Source organism: Tyto alba, unplaced genomic scaffold, assembly GCF_018691265.1.
Source record: "Tyto alba isolate M040663 unplaced genomic scaffold, T.alba_DEE_v4.0 Super-Scaffold_33, whole genome shotgun sequence".
Lineage (NCBI taxonomy): Eukaryota > Metazoa > Chordata > Aves > Strigiformes > Tytonidae > Tyto > Tyto alba.
Genome location: NW_024881308.1, coordinates 15,268,375 through 15,293,847, shown reverse-complemented (window position 1 = coordinate 15,293,847; position 25,473 = coordinate 15,268,375). Strand labels below are relative to the sequence as shown.

The 25,473-nt window shown below is 40.8% G+C and overlaps 2 protein-coding genes across 5 annotated transcripts in view; one reads left to right on the top strand and one right to left on the bottom strand.

Moving 5' to 3' along the window:
* The window catches only part of NKAIN4 (sodium/potassium transporting ATPase interacting 4), a 52,565-nt gene extending 39,827 nt beyond the window's left edge, over window positions 1-12,738 (top strand). The window contains exons 5-8 of one of the 3 annotated variants that reach the window (XR_004409620.2): window positions 3,169-3,229; window positions 6,338-6,422; window positions 11,074-11,162; window positions 11,639-12,738. Coding sequence is in view for 2 of the 3 variants with exons in the window: in XM_033010421.2 (XP_032866312.1) it covers window positions 3,169-3,229; window positions 6,338-6,422; window positions 11,639-11,648 (156 nt within the window). In the remaining variant the exon portion in view is untranslated. The remainder of the gene's footprint in view (window positions 1-3,168; window positions 3,230-6,337; window positions 6,423-11,073; window positions 11,163-11,638) is intronic. The other 2 variants (XM_033010421.2, XM_033010422.2) reach the window with 2 other exon arrangements.
* Window positions 12,739-15,539: 2,801 nt separating this feature from the next.
* Window positions 15,540-23,734, bottom strand: BIRC7 (baculoviral IAP repeat containing 7). Of its 2 annotated transcripts, XM_033010420.2 has the most exons (7): window positions 23,188-23,734; window positions 20,924-21,023; window positions 19,562-19,643; window positions 19,415-19,460; window positions 18,217-18,435; window positions 17,174-17,245; window positions 15,540-16,698 (listed from the first exon to the last, which is right to left on the bottom strand). In XM_033010420.2, exons 1-7 carry the CDS (start codon window positions 23,705-23,707, stop codon window positions 16,496-16,498), a joined length of 1,242 nt encoding a protein of 413 aa, XP_032866311.2. In that variant the 5' UTR covers window positions 23,708-23,734; the 3' UTR covers window positions 15,540-16,495. The 2 variants fall into 2 exon arrangements, with proteins under 2 accessions (XP_032866311.2, XP_009965318.3); XM_009967016.3 differs by lacking the exon at window positions 18,217-18,435 and having other exon boundaries at window positions 23,188-23,708.
* Between the last annotated feature and the right edge of the window lie 1,739 nt (window positions 23,735-25,473).

Sequence of the window (25,473 nt, the reverse complement as noted above, 5' to 3'; positions counted from 1 at the left end):
TCCCTCCTTGCCACTGAAACTGCTGTTCCAGCCAGGTCACAAGACTAGCAAAACTTATTTGAATAAAAAGTACCATTAAACAATTTTTTATTGATGAAACTTGTGTAAAGAAGGAATGGATTATAAAGTCGATAAAAAGTAAATCTTAAACACCAAGCAGGTAAGTTTAAAACAAATCCAGGAGATAGAAGAAATAAAAAAGAAAACCCTCCACTCCAGTGGAGCTGGAGTTAGAGACTCTGGGAAGTTCACTTAATTCACTAGCTTTTAGTTGGTTTTGTTTTTCTGAATGCAAAAGGTCACCTTCCTCAGAAAAACGTATGAGGTGAGAGGAGTGATGGTTGAGGGTTATGAGGCATTCATTTCTGTGAAAAACTTCCCAAATCAATCTTACTGCTTGCGTGCTGCTTCTGACCCACGAACAATTTTCAGAGGTTTAACAGTTCCCCATGAGAGTATAGCTGATAATCGCTCATGCACTCTGCCCATAAACTGGGCAGATAAGTAATTTTCATTGTTAATACTATCAGGAGTTCCCTGACACAGATATCACATGAGACTTGTGTGTATGTATTGTAGAGTATAACACCACTGAATGGGCTTAGGGCTGCCACTTTGCATGGCTATTAATCCAAAGTCCCTACTGTGAGGCATGATAGAAAATGTGGGGAAATAAAACGTTCCTAGAGTTCCCTTGGAATCAAGGCACAAGTTCATATGCATCTTTCCCGCCTGGGTATTTGTGTGTATGTAAACTAAATGATTTGACCTTCCACACTGTAAAATGTAAAAGGCTGGATCTTCAAACTCTCAAAATGCTACAGCAAATACAAAGAATGTGTGTGACCACACTCTTAATTTGATCCTAGGGGGAGCACAAATGCGCTTATGTTGGAGACCAGCGCGTGCAGACGGGTGGTTAGACATCCCATTGAATGCTGGGCCGGCTTGGAGATGAAGCACGCTGTTTTTCCAAGAGCATCTCTAAGCGGTGACATCGTTAGCTACCCCAGCCCAGCTGATGGGTGCTAATTGCTGATTTCACAGCCAAGCCCACTCGTGACGAAAGCCCCCGTGGGACCACGTCAGCACCATGGCCAGTTCCTGCCACCAACCCTACCCCAGAACTACCACAAACTCCTAGAAAAAAAAAAAAAAAAAAATCCCTGGGTTTTATGTTAGTACAGTACAAACAATAGAAGAGAAGAAAAATCTCTGATTGTTCTGACTTTTTTGGTTGGTTTGTTTTTTTTGTCTGCCTTTAAAAAGCAGTGGTTCTACTCTGAGGCAGTTCTGAAAGTCAGGAGGTAAAATGAGACTGGCTGTGGCATGTGGCCTTGCAGTTAGCATTGCACTTGGTAGGATTTTTTTTAATCTTTTTTTTTTTTTTTTTTTCTGAAAATCTGCTGTAGCTCATTGAAAGTTAGTATGAAGCAGCCCTTGTTTCAAAAATGTACAATAGGGGAATGAGTGAGTCCACAGAGCTACCTCTCCTCCTCTGAGGTACTGGCATGTGCTTCTATAAGGCTCACCCAAGAGGAAAGGAGAGAGCTGACTTGTGTTTCCTCTACAATTTTCTATGAATGTCTGAAAGACAAGGTTTAGTGATGCTACAAAACCATTCCATTTCCTCCCAACAAGGTGTGTTTTGTCAGGAAGAGCTGGAGAAATCACTAAAGCCTTGTAACTCCCCAGTAGAAATCTCATTATCTTGCCTTTTTTTTCTCCGGTGTGATGTATTTTTCTGTCATATTAAAAATGAATGGACTCTACTTTTCAAGCCCTACCATGCATCATTCTGTCTTCTCTTAGAGTGAGTCACTGTATGTTACGTTCTAACTCTCATTCAAAAGAAATGAGTTCACAGTGAAAAACAATTATGTCTCACAATAACTTTACTAATACAGTTACTGTCAGCCAAGATCTCGCTAAGTGGGGTGTTATGTAAAGATGTAAAATGAAGGATGGGAGACAATATTTGATTAACAAAGAAGAGGGCAAAGGAAAATAAAACCCTGCTGGATCTAGAATCCTTAACTCCCGTAGTACCAGAAGTTTGTTTCTCTATTCAGGCTGAGTAACAACTTGCTACTCAAGCTGAATGATGCAGTTCTGATGCTTTAGAGCTTCTACAAACCACCAACTAAGGACAGACCCACCAGGCTACTTTAAATTGCTTTTTTAACGTTCAGTCTAGTTTTCTGCTCTAAAGACTGCTCTGAGCAACGGGTTGACTTGAGGGCCACACCGTGCCAGGATGGCCGTTATTTGAGAGGCACCCTACTGTTCTACTGCTCCTTCCCTGCTTCTACCTGGTTTCCAGGAGGCGAAGATTTACCGCTGACCTATGCAATTTGTGAATTAAGAGCATTGCTATCATCTTATCTGTTTCTCACTGTGCTCTGGTCCATTTACTTTGCAGGCTCAATGCTTAATTAGTCCATGCAGAAGTGTTTAGTCTCCAAAGACAAAAAGAACCTTAGAAATTGTAGAGCTAGAGTAACACTGAGATTTCTTTCCAATGAATTTTTGATCTCCAAGCTGAAGTTACTAAAGATTTCAGTGTTTCTGAACCTTGCTGCCAGCACATCACCATTTTTATGATTAACTAAGTTTCTATCTCATCTGCATAAAAACTATTCACATCTTGTTGGTAGCTCCTGCACCAAAGTCATTTCTCCTCCCTTGCACACCCCTTATGACAGGAATACAGAGCTGATGAGTTCTTGTCCCTGGACCCCTGTTAATAAAACCTACCCCTGTACATCTGTAGGTCTGTCCTGTACGTAGTTGTCTGTCTAAAAGGTTACCTAAGGCACACTCCTGCATCCCCATCATTTCTTACAGAGACTAAACTTAACACAGTAGTTTGTGTCAACAAATCCAGCCCATGTTCTTGCCAATCATTCTAGCAACAGCAGGTTGCTACTCTGAAGGTGAGGATGCGTCTTACAAGTTTTTAGTTTTGAGCTTTGAGAATGCTTCCAGCAGTGTCTTCCCCTAAACCTGCACCTCATCCCCTACCTTAGAGCAAATATCACTTGGCTCCACCGCTACAGTAATGCTGCCAAGCTGAGAGTAGATATTGGCTGTTGAAGTTGTGCTGAGTGGGTTTTGACCAGCCTCACAGAATTGATGATAAAATGATTTATTCTCTCTGTTTTCCAGCTGGTGGGCTTTGTGTATGCCTGTTACGTTGTTAGTGTTTTTACGGAAGAAGAAGACAGCTGTAAGTATTTATCAACAGATCCCTTGGCAAAAGTTTTATTAAATTTTACTTTCTCTCTCAGATGTTTGTGTATCAGGACTGAGTTGCCATCAGACTTTTTTCTATCTCTCTATCTACGTGATATGGCATTACCTACCTTTCAAGGATCAGCTATTTTTACTGTGATTTTTTTTTCCCCATGTCACTATGTGTTAGATGCTGTAATTCTGCTATGCTTTCAGCCCCCAAAAAGCTTGGTCTTGGCTTCTCACTCAGACTAAGCTTTAGAGAAACTGGGTGGTCTCTTCTGTTCTCAAGCTTATATAGCTTAAAAATAATGCTACTGAAATACTACCATTGTAACTAAGTGTACCTACAACAAGGAATACAGCCCAGCACTCAAGTAAGCCGCCTGCTGAGTATCATGTCACAAGCTGAGGATGAAGCAGAGCATGCGATTTCTTGCCAAGGACCAACCCAACCACTTAATATAAAAGCAGAGGAAGTACTGTATTTGAATTACAAGGAGGAAGGAGCTAACTCCCTCCTGTTTGGTATACAGATCTCTTAAGTGCCATGCATTCACTATGACATGTGTCAGAGAAGAGCAAAGGCTCAGAGGAATCACTCGGGTCTGTGGGATCTATAACCTGGTCCTGGATTACTTTGCTCTTCTAAAACGCCCTTAATAATTTTACAAACAAAATAATGGATGCGTAGGGTTCAAATAATTTGATTTCTTTGGCAATGTGTTGGGTCTAGGCCAGTTTACTCCAGGTAAGGATCTGATCCAAAGGTTTTTATATCCCAGTATCACTTCTGTAAGACATTCATTAGGTTTCTACAAGTAGCTTTGTTGTTTTAAAGAGCAGCTGGCATGGGTGTTAGCTGCAAACCAACAGCTTTGAACTGAATATTTGAAAGTATGTGAAGAATGTTGATTTCACAGGAGTGAGATGAGATGCATTGCTTATCTGACTTGTCCTCATGTTTTTATGTTCCTTCCTGTGTGGCTGAACTCATTCTACTGGCTTTATTGATCATTTGTTTAGAGCTCGGCAGTGCACTTAGCGAAGGTGCTACATTATAAGTAATATTTTTAAAATTACCCTGTAGCTCTTCTATTAGCTAAATAGCTTGCATTCTGAGCTCCTTTTGAATATTGTAAAGTAGTAACTTGACAGAGCTCATTTTTATAGTAGGGATCTGTTAAGAGAGGCAGCCACACGGAAGAAGGAAGCATTATCTAGAAACGCAGAGCTGTTAATTTGAGGATACGTATTTTTTTTTTTCCACTAACAAATTCCTTTTCCTTCCCAGTTTCCCAGCTTGGAGTTAAAAATGCCAGCTTGAATAATTAACAATGACAAACCATCAATATTTCACACTCACATTGGTAGATCCTTCCAGTGACCCAGACAAATTTGAGCTGCGTTTTAATTTTCTCTTCCATTTGTGGTTTCCTTTAAATGTTGCTTTGATATGCAGCATGAAGTAATTATAAGTGCTGAGGCACATTAATCAGGAAGCTCATGCTAACGTGATTTTCATGAGAAAACACAGCAGTAAAGGCCTACTAATGCTGAATTGTGGGCAAGAATATCTTGGATGTGCTAATGCACTGTAATATATTGCAACAATGAACCACAGTTAAGATTTTTTTTTTTTTAAGTGACTTGGATTTTGAGTGCTTCTACAGTTAGGTTCTCAGATGATAGGACTTTTGTTTGTTCAAGGTACTAGACAGTTATTTAAAATTACAATTATTTAAGATTTCCTAATTTAGAAATTCCACAGCTGAGGTAATACAGTTATTATCTGTTTTTTAGAACTGCAGACTGTCTTAATTTTAAAATACTCAAGCATTTTCAAAAGCAGCTGAGAAAAGGTCAAGTCTCACTGGAACTACTGGGATTTATTCCCCCAATTAACTTAAAATCTCTATAAATTCCACCCATCAACTGACGGTTACTCCAAAATCACAGTATCAACGTGAAGCTACCCATCAAGATGGAATTTATCAGAAAACATTGTCTTTGGGTTTCTAAATATACTTTAAGAGTGTTTTTTATTTCCACTTCCAATATATTTAGTAAATATGTTTTCTATTGTTCACTAAAAAATACCCAAACTCTTCAGTTAAAATTTAAAATAATAGTGCCACCTTCAGGACATAAAAGTAAACAGGCATTTATATAGTTAATAAGACTCTCCAGTTATGTTTAAATGACATTTGGACAGGTTGGCATTCACACTTGCAAACAAAATGCACTAACTTGGCACCAAAAAGTGGTCTAAGCTATTTTAAAGGTTTTTGCAAGGCCTGCTAGGCCAGTCAGAAATCACACCACATCATACCCCTGCTGACCTGGCTATCTCGGCCAGCTCAGTAATATAGACTTGGCCTAATTCCAGGGGAACGAAGACAGAATTGGAAAATTCTTCTGTGGTTACTAAGGGAATTGTCACTTAAAACTTTCCTTGTTTAGTTACATTGTCCTTATGTGAATACTGGAGAAGGGAAGCATTGTTCCTATTTGTGTACAATTAAAAGAAACTGAGTTGGCAGAGGGGACGTGAAAAATATCAGAGCTGAAAATAATGAGGCATTTGCAGTTTTCCAAAGCTGCTGTTGCCTGTCTTGCAGAAAAGACAAGTGGGGCAAGAAAATTCCCACTTCACTATATAACCTTCCCGGGGATTGCTGTGCTGCCAACTTCTCCGCTGGCATTCACCCACGAGCCATTCCCCAGCTCCCCTCCTTCAGCACATCGCTGAGCGGCTGAGGCTCTGGCAGCTCAGTTCTCACGTGAAGTCACAGCATGGTGGCAAAATCCAAGGAGGCTGAGGGCAGCCCTCTTGTTTTTCTGGAGCCTTTGGTAGCTCTGCTTTAAGTATTGTGTTAGCTGAGTCTCCTCGTTGGCACATTTGCCCATCTCAGGAGATCCTGGAAAAGAGGTCTGTACAGGCAGAGATTTCCACCAGGCAATCCATACCTAAAAAATCATTTTTCTGTTCTCTCACTAATTTTTGTGTTATGCCATGACATGCATCAATTTTTTTTCTTTCATTTCTTTTCAACTTTCTGGCCATGTTTGTTTATTTATTTGAGTTTTGATTTTTTTTCAGTTGATTTCATTGGTGGATTTGATCCATTTCCTCTCTACCATGTCAATGAAAAACCCACCAACCTTTTGTTCAAGCAGACATACCTGTAAGTATCATCTCCTGTGCTAAGAGGCTACGCATGCCTCTTAGTTTGATGGCTCAAGAGTGCCACAGGTTTGGGTTTTTTCCTCCTTGCAGGTCGATTTCTCCAGCAGGCTTTTCAGGCATGGAAGGAATGAAAAGTGGACACCAGAAGGGGTGAAATTGCCCCTGCTCAGCCCCAGGTTGCCAGGGTGAAGCTGGTATTGCCGTACTTGGCTTATGGCAGTGCTGTTCAATAGGAAGCAGTGGAGCCAGCTATAGGATGCTTTTGTAAATAAACTACTGGATGCCTTTTCCTTGAAGAAAGCAAAGAGAGGCTTTTCAGCAGCGAATGGTGCCCATGCAGGTAAAAGCAGGAGCTGTGATGAAGTCAGTGGATGATGAGAGTAAGCCATAGCAATAGCAGAATAGGATTCTTACTCTCAGGTTCAGTTGTGGTCTGTCAGGCAGAGCCTCAATAATAGCCCTTTACTGGGGTAAAATTTATGCAACGTCTAGTTAGTTAAGCTGTATTTTAGCTCTGTGGACAGATAGCCATAACTGAACTCAGGCCTATACATCCATGCATTTTTGATCTCTGGCCCTGTCTGTGTCATCCTCCAACAACCTCCTCATGGCAGCACCACAAAATTTGACTCTGGCTTGGGTACAGGATCTCTCTGTACCTGCTGGTACTTCTAGGGAACCTGTAGGGAACAAAGCTAACACACCAGTGAATTAAACTGAAGTGAGCCTTAGATGGTTTCTATGCAGGATGGCACAGGTTTGCTCTTAAGGTTTCTTTTTTTTTTTGTCCTTAAATTCTGTTGCCTACAAGAACAGAGGCTCCTATGTGTGGGGCAGCCCAGGAGTTCAGATGAGAGCAGGGAGCAGAAAGTGGAGTTGTCCACAGCAGCTCCTCTCATACCACTAATAGAGATCCATTGTTAAATTCCAGCTTCTGCCCTCTGATAATCCCTTCCCACTGCTGAAGGCACAAGATCGCACTTGCACGCTGTCCACTTAAAAGCTGGTTCTTAATGAGATTCTCAAACATAAAGACCAGTATTATCTCTTTAAAGCAGCAATTAGATCTGAATTTTTGATACTCTCTAAATCAAGCTGCAAGAAGGCAGTTCAACACGCAGAAATTTTTTAAAGCAGCTGTTAAGAGAGGGTGCTTTTTGGGAATAATTTTACCAGAGAGTCCTGCCAAAAAGAAGGATGTGAGGAAGGGGGCAGCAAAGTGGGGTTGAGGGAAGAAAAACTGTGCCCAAATAGATTTGTAGATGGGCCCCTCTACTGCAGTGTAAACTTACCCCCCACTTTGTCACTGTAGCACATAGCACAAGACCAGGAGAACAAGGCATTTTTGCAAAGCAGTTAACTTCCCTGTAACTTTGGGGGTTCTACAGCATTACTAGAAGGGATGCTACAGGAGATTAAATATTGATTTCCCTCTCATTTTGTCACAGTGGGATGGAATTTTCCACAGTCTGCAGAAGCTGTGGAGCTTTATGCAGCTCCCTGATTTACTAGCCTGATACAGCAATGTGCTGAAGAAACATCACACTTTCACAGTATGGGGCTGGGGATGCTTTTTTCTTAAAATGACGAATTCTGTTTGTGAAAGAAGCTAGTACTTCTAAATGAAGTTTTCTATATGGAGAGATTGTAATAGTAACAGAAGCTAGCAATGTAAAACTTCCTTACAAGGATCTCAGTAAGATGGTAAAGCTACTAATGAAGTACATAGATAATTTTGTTGTTCTTCAGGCCATCACTTACCTATTGATAGCTTCTGCCAACATATTATAATATTTATTTCTGGCTAATGGGAGGTAAAAACAGCTGCTGAGCAGTAAATAAGGTAACGTTCTATAAATTTCACAGCAGCCATCAAATAGCAATTTTTGTTTATTTATTTCAGCCTAGCACTTGCCTTTCTTCCACATGTATGAAAAGGAGTGAGAGGAGGAACTTGATTCTCAACTAATAATGTCATGGAGTTTTGCAGTCTGGGGTACCGAGTGCCAGATGCCCTTGTCCTGCTGTAAAACAAATATTTCATAGTGACTGAAGACGTTTTTTTAATAAACTGTTCAAGAAGATGCAAAACAAATACATCCAACTTCTTTCAAGTTTAAATTTATAGACCACCTAGAGGATAGGACCATGGGCTTTCTAGTTTTAACTCCTTTTTGTGGAAGGAAACGTTGAATGAAACCATATCTGTTCTACAACTGCCGACTTAGAGCTAACTGCAGCCATGAACTTTCAATTTTAGGATGGCATCACCCCATTGTCAGTAGTCAGCTGCTCTCCTGACAGTGCCCTGTTGCCACAACTCTCTTAACAGGATCACTTTCCTTCATTCCCTAATGGAATTATCCTGGTCACTCCAGTTTTATCTATCCTTTTCTGATGAGATCACACTCTTTCCTCTCCTCCTAATGTGTCCTTTCCCTTGTCCTGGCTTGCATTTTTCCCTAGTCTCTCTTCTTCATCTCTCCAAATTTATAAATTTTCATAGATTTGAAGGCCCCACAAAACAGTGACATTGACTGAGACTGATGAGCATGGTCCAAGACCAACCCTCATAACCTCTGAATCAAGCACATAGCCTGTGAGTTAACTTTTAAATATGCTGTCACGGTTCAAAGATATTAAAGGGAAACTGCTGTGTTCCATGGCAGCATACTTCAGTGGTTATCAGCTGCTAAATTCAGCATTCAAAATGTACACCCCATTTCTAGCCTTCAGCTTCCATCCACTGCACTGAAAGAAGTTCTTAAATACCTTTGTCTCTTACTAAGAGAAAAAAACATCTACCCAACCTATTACTGATCATAGGTACTTCCAGACCACAATCCAGTTATCTTCCAGCTTTATCAGAGTAATTTGACCTCCTTGACTTCACTTGCAAGCCTCCAGTTAGTAGAAAACCTTACAAATTATCAAATTGGGTGTTATTTTTCTTAAAAAAAAAAAAAAAAAAAGTAACAACAACAACAAAAGCTTACAAAGGCATGATTTAAGTGTGCTTCATCTTAATTAGCACCTCCACCACTCACACAGCAGCAATGATGTTCTATAAATACAGTTGTTTCTATTTCAAGTTCCACAACTGCTTCTGTTCTACATTTCATTAACTCCAGAGGGGTTTGGTTGTGGTAGTTCCTATTTCAAGTCACAAGCTTAAGTAAAAGAGACTCAAATTATCATGAAAAAAAGTGTTCTGGAAGTTTTACCGTGTAATAGAATTACCTTTAATCTCACTGCTGCTTACCAATCAAGGTACTGCACTAACTATAATACACTGGAAATCTTCATAGAAGGTATGTTAAAGTCTTTAGTGCATGAAGTTCTGGGTCAAACTGTTTAGCCAAAGGATAATAAATCACTTATTGAAAACCAAAGTTAGTCTTCTGAGGCCGAAAGAGAACATTTCCAATGTGTTTTCAGGAAAGAAAGGCTGAGCTCTTAGCCCACCCTTGGCTACAGCTCAAATTCAGGCTGCGCTTGCTTGCACCACTCTCAGGCTACACAAGACAGGACATCAGCTCTGGCTTGCTTGTCTTCTTGTTCACTTGTAGGAATAGAATTCTCAGCATTTGAGGCAAGGAAGTATTCTTGCACTGAGAACTGAGAAAGGGTTAACCAAGACCACTCTGAAGTTTCTGACTACAGCTGTTATCTCCAAGTACCCTGCTATACCTGCCAAGGCAGGAGGAGGCCCAGATCATCATCATTTGTCAGCACTTCCTGCCTGCTGCATCCATTCAGTCCTTTGACATCATTCTCTGGATTTGTTCAGAAAGCAGCACTGTGCAATCTCCATTATAAAGCAGAGCAGTCTCAAAGCATGATTTTGTACATGATTCAGTGCTAAATCAAGAACCCAGCGGATGACAGGAGGTAGCTTCTATTTATTTAAAAGGTAGAGAGATGAGCAATAGATCTTCCTGCCTTTTAAGGCTGTATTTATAAGGCCAAGCAGTGAATTGCACAGTTGTAAGGCTCCAGTCCACGACACTCACTGTGATCTGGCACCCCAACTACTATATTACAGTAATGGCTTAAGAGCTTTAATTTGATTTTTAGTTGTGCAGCCAGATTTCACTGACTTGGCTTTGTTCAGATCTACCAGTGGAAAGGGCCCTATGGTAACATAGGGTGTGATTTTATCAGATGTAGACTTCAGTATTGACAGGGTAGCAACAGGAAGTATTGGTTAATTGAATGATCTAAGGCTCCAGTTGGTGATTGCTCACTTTACTATTCCCTCATCAGTTCTTTTGTGGTGCAGTCTGCTAGCCATAGGCATGAAGCAGCTGTGAGCATGCAGCATTAAAGGACTAGACCCCATATAAGTCATCCACTTGTAGGTTGAAAGTAGGTTCTTCAGTAGATCAACTGACAGGTACAAGTACACAAATAACATTTTTCAGTTAAAAAAAAAAAAAAAAAGTCAATATCCACATTAAAACACTTGGGGAGGGAGGGGAAGGGGAGCTCCTTTAGGATTGTTTTCCCCTCACTCCCTCCACACTTTGTTTGATCATCAGAATACTTTACAAAGGCAACTTTTACTTAAACAGGAAAAAAATCCCACTTTGTTTTGAGGAGAGAAAAAACACAAAACAAAATGCTTCTGCTTTTTTTTTTTTTTCTAGGTAGACTTTTTCCCAAACAAACAATTTGCTGAATATCAACATGAATTTGCAAACTGTTTTGATCAACCTGAAGCTGCATGTTTAAAGAGGTGATGTTTCAGCTGAAAACATTCACTCATCTTTACTGCTGGCTACACAAGTAGATCCGCTTGTACTGCTGAACCTATACAAAAAGCACATCACTGCAATTTCAAGAAGCTACATCATTCTAGAGATGACCCCTAGCTTTTAAAATTCCTAACCAAATTTTATGCAGCTTCAAATGCTGAGGATACCTAGATCTAACACTTTGGCTCACATCTATTCCTTAGTCTAACTGCAGTATATTCAGGTCTGGTATATGCATAGCATTCTTTCCAAACCTGAAGACAACTTAACCACATTATCTCTGAGCTCTCAATCTTATTCCTCACCTATAGTCAATCCTATTTTAAAACCTGGAACAGGAAAAAACAAGCAAACCATTTTGCCTTCGTTATTTCCACACCATTTTTGTTATCTTAAGTAAACAACTTAGTACTTGTTCCATATTGATTGCCTGCCTTCACTTTTTCCCCCTCTACAGGCCTGCGTAAATAAAGAGGAGCCAGAGGATGGATAAACCTTGCACTCCACCATCAAAGGTGCTGCAGGAAACAAGCCCCTGCAGCCTGGATCTTTGGCAGAGGAAATGAGGATGGTGAACTCCATTCCATTTTTTGTTCCTTGTCTTCTTTTCAAATGCAATGAATGTACATTGAAGAATGGCCATGCGGTTGGCTTTTGATTCTCCAAGTGCCCTGATGAACCATTCCGACCACAGTCTGGTGGTACTAGCCAATAAATGGCACGGGCCTGAAGAGCTCAGGCAGAACCAGTTCACCAAGAGCCTCTCTCAAGAGATACAGTTGAAGTCGGAGCTGCTTCCTTGCGCCATGGATCCATAAAGGAGGAAGCACTGTATAACACCCTGGGACATCTCATAGGTTCTGTAGTTAATTTCTTTCCTTCTCCTTTCCCTTGTTCTGAAAAGAGCCTAAATCCCCTAACACAGTTTAATCTCCTCTCTGCCTGTATAGAACTAGGAGAGGGATATTTACGTTTGAATTATTTAGTTGTTTTTTTTTTTTTTAAGTTATAGATGAGAGCTCTTCCCTTCTTCTCCCACCCACCCAGGACACCCTTCTTCGTTCTCTGTTCTATAGACATGGTTGGCGCCTTAGCAGTAGGCATTTGTCCTGGATTTCAGTGTTCTGTGACCTAACTCCTCTAATGCTGAACAGCTAAAAACTAGTACAAGCACCAAATCTTTACTCAGAATGGAGCTTAGCCCCATTTCAACATGCCAAGCCATTCTCAGAGCAGTTGTAGTTTACTCTGGGTTTGCCCATCTACATTAAATTAACACTGGTGTAGCCGTATACACAGCTGAAAGCCTGCTGCAGAACACTGGAAAAATGCCTAGTTCTTCATGGATCATAGATGTTTTTGTACCTGCCTTCTTCACCAAGCAGTCACGCTTATTCCAGGCACAAGCCTGGCAACATCCTGTTGGAAGGGGTTTTTTGTGACAGGATAATTTTGAGGGGAGGGAATGGGCTGAAGGAAAGGGGGAATATAAGTGTAATTAAGTTGCATTAATGAGCTGCAGCAATTAATTAAAAAAAAAAAAAAAACAAAAAAAAACAAACAGAAAACAATGTCGGTTTTGTTAGCTACATCTCCCAGCATGTTGTGTCAAGCAGAGAGAGAGCACTTGTCAGCCATCCGTGGCATTCTTTGGCTGGCACATTCCAAGTGCTGTTGTAATTCTTCATTGTCTTGACTAATCTATTTGAGATTACTTGACATTTCTGAGTAATGCTTTTCACAAGAGTCAAGATAGAAGCCATGCTAGGGAGGGGAAGTGTGAGGGGAGAATTTAAAGAAATAAAAACATTAAGTGCTAAGTCAAAGACAGAATGATGCACCTTTCTTTGTCCCACTCCAGAAGGCCCAGGAAGCAAAATCTTCTTCTATAAACCCCAAACTTTAAGCACTAAGAGAACAGTTTTTGTTTCTGTGCAACTTCCATTCCAGATACCCACTGCAACCTAACATCCTGAGTTCAGATCAGATGCAGCTGTGAGTAAAAAAAAAAAAAAAAAAAAAAAAAAAAAAAATGTTTTCTGCAGGTTTTTCCTTCTTTCGACCAGTAGAAGCCACAGCTTCTGACTGAGCAGGACAGCTGACAGTTGGTTTGATATTAGTTTCATCATTTGAGAAAGAAAAAGTTCGACCTTCTTTAAAACAGCTCTGCCCAACAAAACATAACTACCTCCCATATTAGTCAATACTGTGCCACTACCAAGTTAAAAAAAGTATGGTACTGGAACACAAGCTACTGCACCGTTTAGACAGCATGCACAGCAGTGAGCATACACGATCTCTCAGCACTTCCTCCACCTCTTCTTTGATTCAGTTCATTTCTGTAATACACTCATTCCTACTTGCCCACCTGATGTTCCCTGGAGAGGAAGAAAAAGGAATAAAAGAACACATCTCCTCTAGTCAATGAGATTGTTCCATGAAAGATCTCATTTATTTGAGGCTTTTGAAATTAATCTTCCCTTTCCTCATCAGAAAAACACTGACTTTACACTTTTTGGTTTAATATGCTTTCTTTTCCTCAGAGATGTTGTCTATCAGATACTAGCATTCTTGATTGGCCTTATTTGAAAGCAATCAAAATTCAGCACAGATGGTGGAGAAAGCACAGTTTCAGCTTTGAACAGCTGAAACATTTTACTAGTAGTTTCAGGAAGGCATTCTAGACAGTAGTTTGAAGTCAAAAGGAAGTCTTTGAATTATTCTGAAGTCTGCACATTTTTAACACTATGCCTCTCAAACTGACCAAGCCTTGATGCCACATTTACTAATAAAACTGATCAAAAGCACTCATCAAGTACTCTACAGAGATTAAGCATCACACTATGCACTTAATGGCACGCCTCTTGACTTTAATACACACTGGTAAAGATCAATTAAATAAATACAGATGTGATGATCAAGTAGCTTCATAACTACCACTGTTATGATGAACGCAGGTAAATAAGTATCTTTTAATAGAAGTAAAATAAATGTTCAAGTAAGCCTATAACATCTAGTATCAATGTTATAAATCATCAAAAAAAAATCAGTCTAAGAAGAAAGCATATAAGCTACCACAGGTCATATTCCATGCTTAATTACAGCCTCTAGTTTTCATTAGCAGAGCCATTCATCCTTCATACTCTGACAACCCTTCCTCCTGGTCTGCTATGCCTGACCCACTCGAAGTGTGGCAAGGTCATGCAACGACCCTGTTCAGCAAGGGTTGGGACTCAGTCGGGTGCATCTCCAGCCTTCTGTAAGAGTAAGGAGCAGCTGAAGGTTTTGCTCCAGCGGGTTCCCTGATGGCCAGGCCAGGAGTGCCCTCTGTTGGGAACAGGCACCACTTGAGATATTGCTAGTCAAAAAAATGCATGCCTGTTTCCAAAGAGACATCTTCCCACAGAAATAATGGCTCTACTCTTCCAGATGTGGAAAACCCACAATTTTCAAAGTGCTAAATAAAAGAAGCCCCTGAAATAGCTGGTATATTTACAGCCTTGTAGTCCTGATGATGCTCAGGCTAGGTTCCAGCCATGCTGAGCTGAAGTTATATTATAGGAAATAACTATTATAGATGAGGAAATAACTCTTCCAACACTGAGCTGGTTTTATTTTCCCTTCTTAGATTAGAGCATCTACTTAAACTGTAAGTTTTGCTGTCATTTACAGAGGCAAAATAAAGCCAGTGATTGCTTGAACCCAGACACAATGGACAGTTCAGTGTGGTAGTACAATTCTGTTCCCTGTGAAAGCTGCTGTCTGGCAAAGGCCCATCAATTCCTCCAAGAGTTGGAGAGTTTAAACTGCTCAACTAGTAATTCCTCTCATCTTTGCCAATTGCTGCATTAATATTATCTTCTTCTGAAGGCAAGGGTGAAGACATCTGCCCTCCCATGTGTTTCAGGGATAACTGACACCTTAAAGTTGCTCAGAAACAAGCCTATAATGCTGTTGAGTATCCAGGGCTGGAACCAAACAGAAGCAACCCCAGAGCCACTGCTCCAGTCTCTACAAATTTGTTTAAGAGCCATGTACCAAAACTCTGCATCAAATTCAGATGCAGAATTATTCACCACTTACAGAGCGTCGAGTATCGGGTCCTTATCCTCCTGCATCCATACCCCTTCTTCTGCAGTTAAGAGAGTCTGAAGGACCCACACACTCTCTTGTGAATTCAAAGGAAACTAACGGATGGTAAGAACAGTTGCTTCACTCACTCATGCCCACGTAGTACTGAAGAAAACTAGTTCAAGTGATCTATAGTCTGATGCTGCTCTAACATCTTAGGACACCACCACACCCCTTTCCCCCTGGTCAGCATGATACTAGAATCAGATATTCAGACCTCTGAAAGATAAATAAAAGAAACTTTTTATTCGGTGAAAAAGAACAATTAGTTTTAAAAACATATCTTCTTTCCCCTGCAGTTAACAAGCTATAGTATTGACAAAACTTTCTCTTTTGCTACATCATAGAATGTTCCATTTAAGAATCATCTGTTCAGCCAGCAAACAGAAGTTCTAAAAAGGTAAGTTTCTGTGGTTATCTTCTAGTAGGACAGTACTCAACAGCCAGGGAAGAGGCTCTGTAAGAAGCTTCCAGATCATCTAGTGACCCTGACCGAAGTGCCTTTCACCTTCTCTCTAGGAAGGTTAGCTGAGAGTAAAGAGGTTGGAAAGTCTACAACAGGCCAGGCTTTTCACTTAGTTATGTGGATTTGAGTGTTACTGAAACATTCTGTCAATTGTTGAAAATTCAACAAGGGGGAGGGGGAAGACAGCAAAGAGTTCAGAAGAAAAAGCTCGATTCTCCTTCCCCCACAATACATTGCTGCTGAGTATTCTCATTGCAACGGAACTCATTTTGTATAAAAACACTCCCATTTTGACTCAGACTTACTGAAGAAAGCCATCAACCCTAGAAGAATCTCTAAACAACTGCTAAATGCGAGAAAAAGAACCAGAGACAGTCTACTGAAAACAGCCCTTGATTTCAACACAGAGCAGGGATTCATTTGAGAAGGCAAGAATTTGGAGAAGCTCTCAAAAGCCTCTTTTTGGAGGACAAAAGAAGCCAGCAGAGTTCTTCTGGAGCAGTTCTGCAGCAAAATAAGCAAGAGTACAGCAAACCAGCGACTCTTACTAGAAACACTGTGCATAGGAGACACATTTCTTGAGTTTTTATACTTAGATCAAGCTACCCTGCAAATAAGATGACTCCAGCATCAATCGAACTATTTACTTATGTTCTTCCTCTGAGGTGTTACGAATAAGTTGTATAGAGTTATCTCTCCCCTTAGGCACATCATGGTTCAGGACATGAAAGTCCTCACATTTCCCTGGATGACCGCTCTGCAGATTGGACACAATCTCAGATTGAGGGCACATTCTCCACAAGCTACCAGGTGGCCACAAGGAACAAACACAACAGACACATCTCTGTCCATGCACACTTTGCACATCCTTTCCTCTTGCAGGCGTCGGAGCTGTTCTTCTGTGCTCATCCGAGACTCATCTTTACCAAAAAAAGAAAAAAAAAAAAAAAAAGCCCAAACTTAGTATTATAAGAGCTCCAGAGTGCCACCTTAGTAAGTCATACAGCAACTCACTCATCATTTTGTTCAGAGACTGACTGTGAAGATGGCAAATGTACCTCTCAGGCAAATTTCATTTAAACTGAAAAACTACAGCTATTATAGACTCTGGCTTATCTACACATGCTGGACTGAGCAGGGACCGAAATCAACATCTTTTTACTGTAATATGTAAAGTACCCTGATAAAAAATATATTTTGTATAACGGTCTGCTTCACAGTGGAACTATAATTCCTAAATAAGGGTCTCTATGTTCAGTTATGATTCAAGCTAGCACACATTCCCCTTCAGGATTAAAAAACAAAATGTATACAATGACCACTGATACCATTGCTATAAAAATCATCCCAGTTACGCCTAGGCTCAATTTCACCACCACTGCCAGCCCACTGCACCTGATTCCTTTTGTTGCACAGACTGCATTTCTTCTCTTGAACTTGATGTTTCAGCCTCTCTCTGAACAGCATCTGTATAACCAGGAAAGAAGATGGCATTAAACGCTACCCCTTCCCTCCCACTTCAGACAGTGCTGTTTAAAAAGATGAAATAGCCTGGATTTCAGGAGCCTTAGGTTAAACACCTCTTCACGTCGCTGTTAACTTCACACATTCAGCCTGGCGAAGCTGATGCTCTCTGGGGTGCTTCAGTCACTAGGTATGTTAACCTTCCTACCAAAACGTGTCCGCATCACATTGTCTCCTCAAAGCTGGTTTATCTATCAGACAGCAGAAGCCACCAGCTGCTCATTCCTGCTCCTGTGCTACTATTCTATTTAATCACACTTTCAGTTTTGTGTAATTTCTTTTTTTCTTGCCTTAGCTAAAGAGATGGCAGACCATGATATGGAGACAGGAACCTTGGAAACCAGGCTTGCTATCAGAGAAAGCCTGTATGGAACTGCATCTTCAAATAAACTTCACTCGGCAGACTCCACAAAACAGATAACACAAGACAGATAACATAGATAAAAAGAATATATATTATCCAAACAAACAAGTATGGCTATTTCTGATCAAGCCACTGACTCAATTTTAAATAGGCTTGGAGAACTCAATCCATCCTAGAAGCCTTGTTTCAGTAAACTGCTCTGTCTGTGCTGCACCAGATGTGAATTTGTACACAAGCCTCCATATCAAGCAGCTGTCTGCTGTTGCAGGTCTAAAGGCAACAGAAAATATTGATGATATCTCCACCATAGGCTACTGGAGGCAGATACAGTTCCCGATACCCCAGTAATCACAGCTCCTTCAAGTTTCTTTAAAACAGAACCTCATTCTTCAGCCTCTCACAGAAAGGCAGGCTTGGGTACATTACTAGTCTTAATTCCAGACTAGGAAGAGAGAAGGTAGACCCGCAAGACACTCACAACAGTGCTCAAAATGAAGTGAATAAGGGGCTAAACATCCACCAAGAACATGGGTGTGCGAGTCAGGCATACCTCTGCTTTCCTCTGCACTGCTGCTCTCTTCCCAATCTGGCTGAAGCAGATCAGAAATCAGTTCAGACTCAGAAAGGTAGAAAGTCCCAGTCAGCACGTATTTATTCTCTACCAGGTTAGCTACCCAGGTGGGGTCAAAGCCCATCTGCAGGACATTCTGCACTATGGTAAACTGATCCAGAGAAGGAAGAGCCTGCAATTCCCAATTCCTCAGAGGATCTGTAAAGCAGTGAGCAGACACTTTACCATAAAGACAGAACTTTGGGCAAAAAGGTATGCCAGTTCCTGAGGCTGGTATATATAAAATGGCATTAATATATTTTAGAACATTCCTCAAGCTATATAGATAGCTAAATCAACATACAGATTTACACTTTCACTCCTAATCATAATTCACAAGGAAGTCATCAAAAGCAATTTCATAAAATCCAAGAGACTAATTTTGGATGGTTTATCCTGTTGTATCAGCAAACCAAGCCTCCCATGTTCGGCCCCAGTCCAGAATCCTTATCTTTGTTTTCATATCCCAGAACAGAAGTCTTGAAACTGCTTTCATGACGATCAAGTGGAACATCTCAATTGAAGTCTCTCCTACCTCATAGTCTAGCTCAAGCATTCATCAGAAATGACAGAAGTGGGAAACTCAGCTGGCAGTCCATTTAAAGGCTTAAGTCTTTCTTAACCTCATCCTATCAGATAGGCTCCTCAAGAGAATGAGAAAAAACAGTTTTCCACTGTTAAGGGAGCCAAATAGAACCTACATAAATTTCCAGGAGGAGCTGATGAATGGGAATAGATCCTCAGGATCAACATTTTCATGAATAACTAGATTCTCTAGTTTTTCTCTGGTCTCCTGTCAAGTATGTTTAAACTGCTGTAGTCTGAAAGACTCTACAGACAGACAACAACATCAAGAGCATGCACAAGTCAAAGGAATGTTCGGCAAGCACCCAAAAGTCACATCATTATCCAAACTAGCTAAATGTCTCTGGTCTTAGACTAAGAGGTCTTACAAGAGTAAGCAATTCTGCCTCTTGTGCTAGAGACCGTACCCTAAAAATAAAGTGAACAGCTTCTAGAATATCAAAACATCTCACAAACACCATGTCTACAGAGAACACAGTTACTGGCTTGGGCTAGAAGTAAGACTACACCACTTTCAACAGAAAACAAAACATCATGTAACTATAGCACTGACCTTGGGAAGCAGAGGAATCCTGTTCAGTCTGATCCCAGGAATCTCTCTGAAAACGTCACAAGATAGTCACAAAAGAGAAGCATGTGTTCAAAACTCCCCCTATCTACCAAACCCCCATCCACCACACACAAAATATTAATGACTCACTGGAGATAGCAGGGTGGTAGAAAAGGACTCCTGAACACTGCTAACAAACTCTCTCCCCCTTGACCGCAATAAAAATTCACACCTATAAATAGAAATATTTAAATACATTAGAAGATCTCTCAAGTAAAAGTAGTAGTTTGAATTTGAGAAGCGAAGTGTGCTATCAGGTTATGAGCAAACTGCTATATTCATTAAAGATGGAGTATCATGGTCTTTTTTTCCCCTTTCCTCCTTGCATGAAAGCAACAGCGAGAGGCTCATGATCCCCCCCTTAATTCAGTCTTCACGTTTGGCCCAAGATGAGCTCAGTTGCTACATCCTTTGGAACATACAACAGAAAATGTGATAATAGACCAGTTCACATAAAAATATGAGAACTGCTACAGAAAAACAAGGTTTATATCATCTTTGATTTTGTATCTCAGAGTAGTAGAAACCAAAGCTGCTGTTTAACGTCAAAGAAAGTGATTTTAACTGAACCTTTGGACAGTGAACTCTAGGTCGAATTAGAAAAATCTCAGGTCTGAACTGTGCCAGTATACCTGAGCTCAAACATTTCATTTTGCTTTTAAAACGAGAGGGTCTAAATATTTAAGCTTTGTCACCTTTCCTTGTACAGTTCTCTTTAAAAAACTGATTATAGCTTAGACAACCATCATCCAGTAGGTTTCATTAACACAGAATGCTCCAGTGATAAATCAGCCTTTGGAATAGAAGATGTGGTGATACCTGAGAAGAAGCCCAAGGGGACTGAAGATGACTGTGCTGGGGACAGCAAACTATTGTAAGGGATAATATATGCAGAGAGACACCAAACATCTGCTTTTTGGGGGGTGAGGGGTTGAAATGAAGAAACAGGAGAGGAGAGGCAATTGAAGATATGATGATTAGGTTTTCAGGCCAATCCTTGGTTCTTTCAACATGTGAGGGGAGAGTGGGAGGAAGGCACTTTTGGAAGTCAGTACAGACTAAGTGGCCAACCTAGAATCAAGTTTTCTATCTTGACCCATAGCAGGATCTGAAGATGGTTCCTCGCTGTGCAACGTTGACCTTGAGGATTCAGAACCTTTCTCTTGAGATTCTGGGAATTTCTAGAAGGTTACATAATATTGCAGCAGTTTATGCAGTTAAACATGATTGAACATACCAGACTAGCTTTTCACCTGCTCTAGCTAGGTAGAATAATCTAGAACTAAGCTAATAACAGAGCCTGCAAGCAATGCTTATTACCAGTACACCCATGACCGATTTTTGCCTCAACTGGGAGTAATTCTGTTTTATGAAAGACGAAGTCAGCATGGAATGCAGAGCATATCTTTTGGTTTTGCTATGAGGGACATGTGTCAACCAAGACTGACTTACCCTGGATACCATTTGGCATGTTCCCTCCAAGGATCATCTCCAAACGACCAGTTCCTCACACCTCCATCACAGTAGAAACACCTCACAACATCACCTCGTCCTGAAAAAGGCATCAAGAGATTATTTGACATCTGGACAGGGTATGCTCTACAAGCCCTGGATGAGAATGTGGGAAGAGATTAATCACAAAACACAGGCTATTGGACAGAACAGATAAGCACATGACAATTTACCAACACTGTGCAAGTTGTATAGAGGCAGAAAATCTGATGAGAGTTTGAACTCCCAGAGCTGTGGCTGGCTGAGCTGATTCCAGAACTGAGTCACAAGCTAATAGGCAGCATGCATGTGGGCAGATATGCACGTACCTATCCAATCCCCTCTTCTTGCCTGTATTTAGAGTAGAGCTGTAATTAATTATACCTTTAAACATACTTTGTTACCTAATGACAATCTGCCACAACCAGCAGCAGGCACAATCAGACCACGTACACAGCTTCTATCTCACAGGTATAAGAATTTGCCACAACATGGTCCCAGGTGACCCATCCTGCTCCTGTGCTCCTCTTCACAGAAGTCACAGGAGCAAAATTAAAGCCAACCACAGTGAAGAAGAACTGTCTACAAATGGCCTGTCCTAAGGGCTGTGAACCAATGTCAGTAAAGGCTGCCAGTGAGTTTGGGTCACAAATGCAATCTTGCAAACACTCTCATTTAGGAGCACTGTTTGGCTTAACTCGAATGCTCAATTCCAGAGCTCTCCTGCTCAAGTGACCGCAGAGGAGTGTCATGTCAGACTGCTCTTGCCTAAAGAGTCCCCAAAGTCTCTGTGCTGGACTCTCAAACAGATGCTCTGCAAACAATAAATCAAGTCCAACACAGAACACACAGGTTTTTAGCTGCAGACACAACTTTATAGTTTATTCTGTGTTCCTGGCCATGCTGGTCTTGTGTGCCTTAAAAATTTATAAGAAGACAAAAGCAACACATAAGCTAACATACATACAACACTCTTCCATTTAGGCATGCATGTTGTTTAGGCCCTGCTACTGTGCTCGAATTAGACAGGTACCAGATTCTTTGCATTCACTGGATTTACAGCAAGATGCAGGTTATGCAGTTTGAGTGAAAGTCTTGCAGAAGTAGAGACTAACTACTAGACAAGTACAGAAAACTAACCAGTCATTTCCTCTAACTCAAGCTAAAAGAACAGAAGGTCAGTTTAGACAGACTTTCCTATGTGCATGTCATCCACCATGTTGCATCTCAGATTTTGCCAGCTATGACAACATTTAAGGCTTTTTTCCCCCCATTCCCATCTTTACCCACAAATAGTCCTTCTTTAAGTGGAGAAAGGGGCAATTCAATTTTACTTTAACAGCGAGAGCGAGATGTATTCAGGATGCTCAAGGTTTGTTTCTGCTGAGGGACCTTTAAGTTTACGGACCTTGCCTCTCACTCCCTTCCACATGTTTGATGTACAAATACAAAACAAATGGATTCCTAATTATGGAAGGAGTCACACTTGTAACACAGAAATAACATGTTACTAGCTTTCTGAAAAACAGGAGGACCTCCCAATATTTATCTGCAGTCAAGCATTAATGTCCTGTAAATATTTTCTGACTGGTCAATCCAGGGAGGAATACTTATACAAAACCTACTGTCTAAGCAGCAAAGCCTTCTCAAGCAGAAAAATAATGTTATATTGATGCTCACATGTATAACATAACAAGAAATATTTCCCATTTTCCTCAGAAAAAGTATCTCTTTTACTTCTGTACTACAAAACCAGAGTCCTTACAGCAACAAGCCAGAAGGACAGCCAAATAGGCTGACTACCTACAGGTTTCACTCGGATTTGTTTTTTTGAGAAGATAAGGCTTCAGAGCAAGACAGAGCTTACAGAAAACATGACATGCCAAGTAAGTGCCTCAAGTCCTTTTAGAAGTGCAAGTAATAAACAGTCTCAACGAATCTTAAAGCACACACTTTTCTGCCAGTAAAACGTGTTTAAAAAATGCACTTTCCCCACTCCTGTTGGTAAGGGAATGGACTTACTAGTGGACCCCTCAGTACCCAAACCAGAGTTAAAGTAGAAGTGAATTCTGCACAAGCAGCAAGTGAAACAGCATAGGCTGAAGGATGTGGTTTCTAACTGCACTGTACAACACTTATAAGTATTTGTATAAGCAATAAAACATAGTGACACCTTCAAAAGTTAACTTGAATAAGACTTAAAAACATTTCCCCAGAGTACCTACCTGTGTAAAAGAACCCTGCTCTAGCCAGTTGCTCGGGATGCATGTCAGTATATTGCGGCCAGTTCTGAAATGTAGATAGCCTCATCTCCTCTGTCACCATCTCTGGGTACTCTGGTTCATTGGGCAGGGCTGTCTCCTCACTGTCTATCCCCTGCAAAAGGCTGAGGAACTGCCCATCCACAGTGTCGAAGATTTCCTGAAGAGGAAGCATCTCTTGGTTCCCAACATCCTCACCACAAATGAATTTACAGGAAGGGAAGAACTTCAGGTGCTCTGTCAACGGGCAGTCACCAGGTTCCCAGTCCTTCAGGACACCACCACAGCAGAAACACTGTACTTCATCTCTTGGACCCACAAAGAAAAAGCCAGCCTTGACCAAATCTCGGGCAGATACAGGTGAGGTGCTTGGCCACTGCCAAAAGGTCCTCAGTCTTCTTGCTTCATTCCTCATGCTGGAGTCAAAGAGCTGGCTGCAAGCAGCCCTGAGCTCAGTCTCCTCTGCTGGTGTCACGTCCCCCATGTTCTCGTTCTGAAAGAGAGGATGAGATAGCCCAGAGCAGTCAGCTGGATTCCTGGCATCAGGCAGCACTCACCCTGCGTTATTTGCTCCTCATCCCCACGCATATTCTGGAAAGCTCCTGGTCTTGACAAAGCTGAGCTTGTTTGGGAATTGCAGCCCAATCAGAGATCTGGTGGTTCTGTACTTTGCTGCTGAACTTTTGCTGAGTCCTCGCTAGTGTCTGAAGGGAAGAGACTAGCACTTTCTGAGCTCCCCCACCAGTTTACAGGCGAGATGTTTGCGGGAACAGATAGTGGAGGGGGAGGGCAAAACCTGTGCTGCTTCCCTTGCTGAACCAATCCAGTTTCCAGCGTCTGATCTGTGTGATAAATCCACAGTCATTTTGCTCAGCTTTTAAATTAACATTTAAAAGACTGCTTTTCTTTTTTTTCTCCTAAAAATAGATTTAAGAAGTCATGTCATAACAAAGCAGAGAACAGCCACACCCAAACAAATAGTATCTCAATGTTCATTTTACAGCCAAACACTACACAGAATATCAGTAGTTTTTTCATGACCTTATTATGCTAATTAAACAGTGGATATATAGAAATACCTCTACAAGAGAGAACTTATCCAAGACATAGCCTAAAATAATTAGGTCTGGCTTCTATAGTGACCTGTCCTTAAATCAAAGATAAGACATTTTCTGCCTGTGCTAGCTCTACGCAAGAGGAAGAGTGAAATGAAAGAAGTTAGATTGTCTAAGCCCTCATCCCACCTAAGGTATCAGCCCTTCCCTGTGCAAGTAAATTCTAAATTGCAACTCAGCTGCTGCTTCTAATACTTTCTATATAGCTGACAAATACACTTTCAAAAGGTCATCCAATTACACAACTGAGAATCAGGATTGATTAATCACTCCAAAGGAATTCCTTTAGAGTGAAGTCATTACACATGTGACTAAGTGGTAGGTGCAATCAAAACCATTTTTTTAAACTAAGTGCCCTTAAAATCCCTTCACCACTTAACAGGTCAATTCATCCCAAGGAAGTGTGAACTATCTACTGGTTATAAGAGCTAATCATCATAAGCACACAGAGTAACATTAAATAAGGGGAAAAAAAAAAAAAAAAAAAAACAAAACAAACCAAAAAACCAACAGATTTACACACACACACCTCTAAAAAGATACTGTGTTTCAGAGCTGGTACACCACATTATAAAGATAATAGGTAACTACTGCAGTACACTCTTTTGAACAGGCACACTAAAAAGCAATCCAGAGGACACCACCTGTATAGCAGCTACTCTATAGTAAACACAGTCTCAGAGACAGTTAAGAGGCACTCAGGCCAGTAGCATCGCTGAAGTACCATTCCTCATAGTTAAGTGCTGCAGTACATTTGGAGGGAAAGACTTACAGGGCATTTTAGTTGCAAAACCGGTAGCCAGAGTTAACAAATCCAGCCTTCATAGGTATCACACATTTAGTGATTTTTTTAAAAAGCAAAAGCATGCTTGCTCAACCACATGCCTCTCACAGTAAAAGGTAGTAGGGAAGAGAAAGCTCGTTAGCAACTAGAATTTTCTTCTATAATCATATGATAGAAACCAGCGTTGTGGGAAAAGAAGGCTCTAAAAGTTTGATTTAGAAACTGTGCTTTATTTAATACAGTAGTTACTCAAGAACTGTGTCACCAGTATAAAGAAAAATCCATACAGAAAGAAAAGAAAATCACTGATACACAGCAGAATTTGCAAGCTAAGCAAACTTAGAAGCATGC

Coding starts and splice junctions, on each gene's coding strand:
- BIRC7 (XM_033010420.2), bottom strand. CDS start 23,707: ATGGGGGACGTGACACCAGCAGAGGAGACTGAGCTCAGGGCTGCTTGC. Junction 19,644..20,923: donor CATGCCAAATGGTATCCAGG/GTAAGTCAGTCT, acceptor TTCTATTTATAG/GTGTGAATTTTTATTGCGGT. Junction 18,436..19,414: donor GGATTCCTCTGCTTCCCAAG/GTCAGTGCTATA, acceptor ACTGCTTTACAG/ATCCTCTGAGGAATTGGGAA.